General features: G+C 39.1%; 1 protein-coding gene across 1 annotated transcript in view; it reads right to left on the bottom strand.

The window, feature by feature from the left end:
• Positions 1-5,083: 5,083 nt before the first annotated feature.
• The window catches only part of TRPA1 (transient receptor potential cation channel subfamily A member 1), a 37,830-nt gene continuing 35,325 nt past the window's right edge, over positions 5,084-7,588 (bottom strand). The window contains exon 27 of the mRNA XM_055705245.1: positions 5,084-6,205. Coding sequence (XP_055561220.1) covers positions 5,974-6,205 — 232 coding nt within the window. The 3' untranslated portion in view covers positions 5,084-5,973. The remainder of the gene's footprint in view (positions 6,206-7,588) is intronic.

Genomic DNA, 7,588 nt, shown 5'->3' with positions numbered 1-7,588 from the left:
AAAAGTCGAATTAATGGGAAGTGAGCCAGCTGAAGTGATGAGAAATGATTCTGAAGCCCATTATGGCTACCCGTCACTGCATCACTTCCATGGTGCCTTGCTGAGTCATTCCCATGGACACTGCCAGCTCCAGGGGTTATCGTCACGACTAAGTTGAGAAGCATGCTTCCTGGTTTTAAAAGTTTATATGATCTTAACTTTCCCTGTCCAAGATCTCACATGGCTGAATGCATCTGAATTTGACATTCCTGTGAGCACCACTGTTGTACACAGGCTGGGGCAGTTCTGTCTTGGGGCTTTCGGTTCTTTTTAGTGTGATCACACTAACCTGGTTACTCCCAGTTTCTGTCCTTTCATTTTTCTCCAAGTTACTGGTGTGCCTAAATTTTCTCAGTCCCGTTTCCTGTTGCTGATTGATTTTAGACCGCAGTCACATCTCTGGATAAATAAATATTAACAACATCATTACTCATTTCTGAAATTAATAGCTTTAAAGTTTGCTCTGCTTTCTAAGCTGTGATTCCCAATCATGAAACAACAGAAAATGCGTTGCTTCTCATCACTTGCATTAGTTCCCACTTAGATTTCTAAACCAAGTGTTACCATGGCTGAGACTTCTCCCTGCCTGACCTACTTCTTCAAGTGTCTGAAGCATCTTCTCATGATTCCTGTGACGCTGCCCTGTTGCGTTTCTATAAGGATGCCAATATCATTACCTAACAGCTTTAGATATGCTTGAGTGGCCTGTGCACAGACTAACTCATGGACAAGCTCACATGGAGCTCTCTTGCACTTCATGTGCCAGTACTGATTCACACCTTGGCACCATCCAGTATCTTTTTACTGCTCAGAAAACACTGCTTTTAAGCAGTACTTTTGCTTTTGGTATCAGAGGTTTTCTCAAATCCTGTGCCATCCTTTACAGCTCCTCAAATAATTTCAAAAGGAAAGCTCCCAAAACTTCTGCTGTCCAAAAGTCTAGGACAAGGTTTGCTACACTCCTATACTTTGTCCGCTCATTATTGATAACATGGGCCTAATTCCTGCCCACAGTGAGACCCCTTCTATGGGACAGCCAGCACAAAGATACCTTACAGCTGGTGTGTACTGTGTTGCAGCCTAAATGATTACTTACACTGACCGGGTGGGGTGAAAGAGAGTAACCTAAGGGAAAATCTGGGTCTGGTTTCTTCTTTTGGGTCCTCCAATATGGATTAAAGGTGTTTTCTCACCTCCTTTTCTTCTCCTCACTACACACTCTGCTTATGGGCATTTCATCTTGTAAAAACAAAACCCTAAGCAGTTAGGAAGTCCACCACTTCATTCATACAGATTTCTCTTCTTTCTCAATACATGCAGCCCCTCCAAGGATTATAAATCCTTCCTGTTGGTTTTGGCAGGGAATTTCTCCTCTACCCATCCTCTATAATCCAACTTTCCATGCAGCAGGTACTGTCTGGACATCTGAAGGGACTTTTTGGTGTGAAACATTTTTCAAAGCCACATTTTCAGTACATTACATAAGAAAATGTATTATAGATAAGAAAATGGTATTATACACCAAAGTAAGGAGAATGCAAGGCGGGGGTTTCGGAGACAAAATGTGAGTAAAAAAAATCATGGAGGCTTACTTACAGGGTGGCTTTGGCTTTGTTCCAGCAGCATAAGATCATATAAAGAACAGAAATGTGCACACTAGACAGCTTGAAGCAAATTATTTTCTACCTACTGGGTTTTCTATCCCTAAAATAGTCTAACTCAAGTCCACTTCAAATTTGGACACTCCAGGTTTTCTCCTAAGTCTGCATTTTATTGCTCAAGCTGATTTAATTCACTTAGGCAAAGTATTGTGCTAGTCAGTCATTCTCAACAAGAGTCTGATGCATTCACTACAAAGCCAGGGACCTGGAAGTTTTGTTTCAGCAAAGGATTGCCAACTTGTTTCAGACTGCCAAATCATACAGTAATGGCATTTCTCATCCCAAATTGTGACCTTCCTGTGTGTCACACAGGTGAGGCACAAATCAACCCCTGCAGCAAGAACTCTTGGGGATGCCTTGGTTCTGGTGGAAGGAGATGGTGCTGTTGCCTGACCCATGCTGCTGTTTGCTTTGAGGAGAAAACATGGCCAGAGCTGCTGAGCAGCAGGAAATGAGCTGGAATATTTATACTTGCTATCAGAAATATTTGATATACAGTCTTGAGAGAGAGAAATGGTGACCACGTATGCCTACAGAACTGTCCATACCCTGAATGAAGACCAGGTGGTATTTCCATACAGATTAAAGGGAAGTGGGTGATGAGGGCTGGATACATACATACACTCATTACAGTTTGAAGATACTATATTCACCACCCAAGAATCACTTTCAGTTGCATTTATCCATGTTAACTCCTATGTGTGAATTTTAAAATTCACAGGATGACACTTTCAGTTAATGTGCATGGCTGTATCTAACAGGACTGCTTGTAGAGATTGCTGAAATGGCCCTGTATCTTCACTTCAGTCTACATAATTCTTTTCAAACATAACTGCAATTTGTGTTCCAATTGGTACTATATATATTAGCTTTATTAAGCGCTATACTTCTTGTACTTAGATGCTATTAGATATCTCTATCACATGGCAATTAAATATCCTTAGTCTATTGATTTCCATAGGAAGTTAAACAACTAATTCAATGTTGTAATATTAACTAGTTATAAAATACCTTCTCTGTCTTTCCACATACAAATTGTTGACCAAAATCAGGTTTTCTTTGTATATTAATTAACATACAGGTGGTTTGTTTTCTATCCACTGTTATTTCTGTATCTGCTGAGAACTGCTCCTTCGTGAAGCTGAAAAGCCAAGTTCTAACTTTGCATCTTGACCTTAAACTGCAGCAAACACCTTTTTAAAATTTCTGTGTTTTGTTCTAGGAATCAACCAATTTTAGTTCTGTGCAGCACCGTGAGAGTCCTGCTCTGCAGGCACCCAAGGATGGCTGAATTAACAGGTGCTCTTCATATCCCAACCACCATAAACTTTTCTCCTACCCTTGTATAGTCCTACTGTCATCACAATGGAAATGGCCACTTCTCTGCCAATCTGTCCCTGTGGCCATGGTAGCCTGAGAATGCGTGCCAAACCCAGGAGCAACTACCTAAAACAATGTATTGATAGAAACCGGTATCTATTCAACCACCTATTTGAGTGCAAACTACCCAGCAAACAATGCATATTTGGCTTTTTTTTTTTTTTTGTTAAATCCTTAAATGTGTTTACCTTTATAAATGGTATTATGACACACCGTGGAGTTTGTTACAAGCATTTGCATTGCCAAATTCAATTCTGTATGTGCTGATGTGCACTGGCTTCTTAATCATGTGCCAATACTGGATTTAGACCCACATTGGATGTCCAAACTGTCCAGTCACAATAATTTGTGGAAGAGCAGTTTTTAAGAATTCTAATAGGCTGTGAACTTTCTACGGCTAAGTCACAGAAAATAAAATAAAACCAAACCATGCAGGCAAACTATGCAATGGCATTAGGGTTTGCTTTGGATGTGTATGTGGGAAAGGTGGATGTAGTCATCCATATCTTCTACCATAATGACAGCTGCTAAGTGCATGAAAGAAGCAAAGCCGGTGGGGGGGGGAGGGGAAGGAAAATATTTCTCAAACTGTAAGTTAAATGCTCAGAAAAGCTGAAAGGCTGCTGTGTGTGAATGTCTCAGACTTCAGTTTAAAGAGGCTTGAAAGGCTCAAACTTTAAACGAAACGTTGACTACTTTGCTTCTGCCGTAACTGTACAACTGGTCCTCTTAGCTTAAAACTGAAGCCCAATATAGGCCCAAATTACGTATTCAAAAATGCTATCACTCACTGCCATCTAGTGTTAATGGTACAGATTGTCAGGAATTTAAAATTTTCTGCCTTTAAGAATTAAAAAGAAAATCTATGTTTTTTTGTGTTTGGCCTCATCCTGAGAAGCTGGACATTCCTGTGTCCACTGACAGAGGGAGCTGCAGATGCACAGTGGCTCAGAAAACCCAGAGAGTTTATTCACAGGAATAGACCTGAGTTTAGAGGCCACACTGCAATTTCAACGACTACAACTACCTTCAATTTTACTTTCCTGATTCTGACTCTGCTTACTGGTTCCCTCCCTGTTTCACTGTGTCACACCAGGCTTGGCCCTGCAGCAGAACCCACGGCTGCTCCTGCTGCAGCCTGCAGGGCAGGTACAGCATGCTTCGCAGCACAGGCTCCTCACCCCCTCCTCATCAAGAGAAATCTGGGTGCACTGTTATACTGCACTCTACGCAATGCATTTCTTTCCATCTGGGTACTGAGAGTGATGGTCCACACCAAATCCCACAGCACAGCTGGGACGTGATCCAAAGGCAGACTGGAGCACCCAGAAGCACATTTGTGGACACAGTCACACAGCAGTGCATATACCCATGCCCACAGTTTGCTGTTTGAATGGAGTGGCCAAGTACTTATTTTCTGTCTCAAACTATGACTTAACTAAACGATTACAGTCACACTTAAATAAAAAATGCCTATGCATATTCTGGGAGGCAAACCTGGAACAGAGCTTGTGTTTTAACAGCAAACATCTTCAGTTACAACTAGTGTGGATTTATGCCACAGGATTCAAAGGAATCAGTGAATCTTGCTAGCAAAGAGAAACAAACTCCAAATCCACCATTTGATAGGGAGCAACTGTTCACCTTAGTAAGCGTGGTAGAAGAGGCAATGCCAGGGATAACCTCCTCCCTTCTGTATTTTACCAGGCAAGGATTTAAAGTCTCAAAGCTGGGATAAAGCAGTGGGTGAGAAAGCATTTTCCCCAGTGAACAGTGTGTCTGTCATCCATGGCAATTTTAAGGCACAAGTCACTAATTTACGGTGTCTCTTCCTATGTTTTCTGAAGATTGGAGAAGTTCTGCATAGGGTGAATTACCTTCTGGTGGCTAACTTTTAAATAAACAGGAATCATAATTGTTCTTTACATGAAGAATTAATGAATATAAAGTTCTTAAAGAAAACGTCTGAATTCAAAAGCAGATCAAAAAGTGTTACAATCACATATAGTCATAACTAGTTTATTAGCACTGGTTTTGAAACAAATATACTCAGGTACTTAAACACAGTTTAATTAACGTTTATTTCTACACTTGATATGTTACTGTATATTACATAATGCACTGAATATCCAGTAAATAAACAATAAAACCAAAGTGCAGATTAAAGTAGCAAGGTCAGGTTTAGATTATCAGGAAGGCCAAAATCACAGTAGCAGTGTAAGAATAGCAAGCTGCAAATGACTAATATTTAACATGTCGTTCTATCGTTGCTATATGCATGCTAATACAAATGACCCCTCTGAGAATATATATAGTTATCTACAAAAGAAAACAGTCCTTTCCTTACATTACAATTTCATGATCTTCTCATTCCTTACCTTTCAGGCCTGATCCTGCAGTCCTTACTCAGCAAAACTTCCAACTCAATCTGTCAGGTAAGTTTCTTACTTTTTCTTTAAGCTACATGAAGCCCATTGGCTCTCTCAAAACATCTGAATGCTAAACGATTAGAGTTTGGACTTCTAAAAATGCAGAAATTCTAAAAATATTCATAACAGAAAATAATGTGATTAAGTACAGACCTAAGTGCATTAGGGTCAAATCCAGGAACAGATCTAGGCAGAAGCCTTTGGAACTCTCAGGACAGCAGGGTTGGCATCTGGTGAGTTAGGCACTTTCCTGATTAGCCAGCCACTTTTAGGATCGTAGTTTTGGATGTAGACATCTTCAGTCTCCTTATATAATCTTTTGAGCACCTGCATCCTCTTTTTGGATCTGGCCTTTTTTCATACTTGAATACATGATGTATCACATTAACATTATGCACAGACAATAACAGAAGTGGCTCTAAAGTAAAACAAAATGATAGCATAACATGATATCATAGGCATGTCTAGAATAAGCTATTGTTCTTTTCTGTGCTTGAGTTAGGCACATTTGTTTTAACAGCTTTTAACACTGTATCCCATTTACTATTCTTGTGCTCCAACTGCCTTTTCCTAAACTTGTGCTGAAATAAATCATTGCTGTCTTCATCCTCAGCCTCTGACACTATCTCCATTTTCTGGATAATCAGTTTAATGAGGTCATGTTGCTTTTCCAACAGTGTTGATATATCTTTGAGCCTAAAAAAAAAAACAAAAAAGAAAAAAACATGCATACAGCAGGCTTTGTCATTTGGTTTCAAAAGACATGTTAGTCATTAAAATCATAGATGCAAAAGACCTGACAGTCCCCAACTTCAGCCTTCTGCTAACAAAGAATATTATCTGGAGTACATTTCATTTTTCAAGGTGCTGTACTTCTCCAGGTTTCAGGAAACAGGATTAAAGAACAGATTATTGGTTCTTGAGAAAAGTAACTTATTATATACTTAAGGTCAGAGCAACTTTACTCTCAAAATAAAATTCTGAACAGTTCTGTCAAAAGGTTTTCCTATTGACTGAAGTAGTCTGGCAAAGAAAAAGGGCCAAATTTGCAATGTCAATTAAGCATCCACAAACACTTTGTGAACTTCACAACTACTTTAACCGCATATGAGAGATACTGATGAGGCACTTACTGATCTCCTTTAACGTGCTATCCAAAGTGCAATTGATACGTAAAGAGTTAACAGCAGCATGCACACAGAACACAATTATCTGTTATCTTTTAAGAAACAATGAAAGAAACAGGAAATGTGTCTAAAAACTCTCTTGACAAAACTATCAAACAGGCTTTTTGAAAATCTACTTTTAAGAATGTCTAGACTCAGAAAACTATAGCATGAAATACACATTGTGACTGAAAAGGTTCTCTGTAAAGAACAGTTTGGGGTTGCATTAGATGTAGTTGCTCCCCCCCCCCCCTTTTTTTTTGTAGAAAAATGTAAATAAGCCTTAAAATAGATGGAAAACACAAGAATTAAGTGTGCAGCAATTAAAAGCCAAAAAAAAAAAAAGAAAACATCCCACCCCAAATTAAAAAACCAAAACCATAACCATATACACTCATCACTGACTTCCACTAGGCTTCAGTAGGAACTGAGTGCTGTTTTGAACTGTGACAATAAAAATGTTCTGGCAACAAGTAAAACAAAGTTGTCAGCCAGTATTTTCAGAGCAGTAAATGTAACTTCCCATAGTGAAACAGCCATAAGTTATTCTATTCCAAGCAATTTTATTATGACGGTTTTCTTCCCTCTCTGTATGGGGGGAAAAAAAAAATAATTTAAAAAAAAAAAAAAGAGTATGTTCTATGCTGGTTCCTGATATATGCTGTAGTATGGATTTGAAGAAAGACTTGTTAAATTCCACTGTTTGCCTACATCTGTAGGGTGTATTCTCATCCCCCTTCAACTCTTGCTGAGTCCTTCATGCAAAAAAGTACTTAATCAGAATCTGTGAAGGGAAACAAAAATTTCGTCGACTCAAAAAAAAAAAAAAGGAGAAAGAAAAAAAAATAGAAAGAGCAGAGGACAGTGAGACAGAATGAGAAAGAAGAGATTTTCCTAGCCCTACATTTACAGA

The sequence above is a fragment of the Falco cherrug genome, chromosome 3 (assembly GCF_023634085.1).
Source record: "Falco cherrug isolate bFalChe1 chromosome 3, bFalChe1.pri, whole genome shotgun sequence".
Lineage (NCBI taxonomy): Eukaryota > Metazoa > Chordata > Aves > Falconiformes > Falconidae > Falco > Falco cherrug.
Note: the sequence above shows the minus strand (reverse complement) of the source record. Positions and strands in the feature narration are given on the sequence as shown.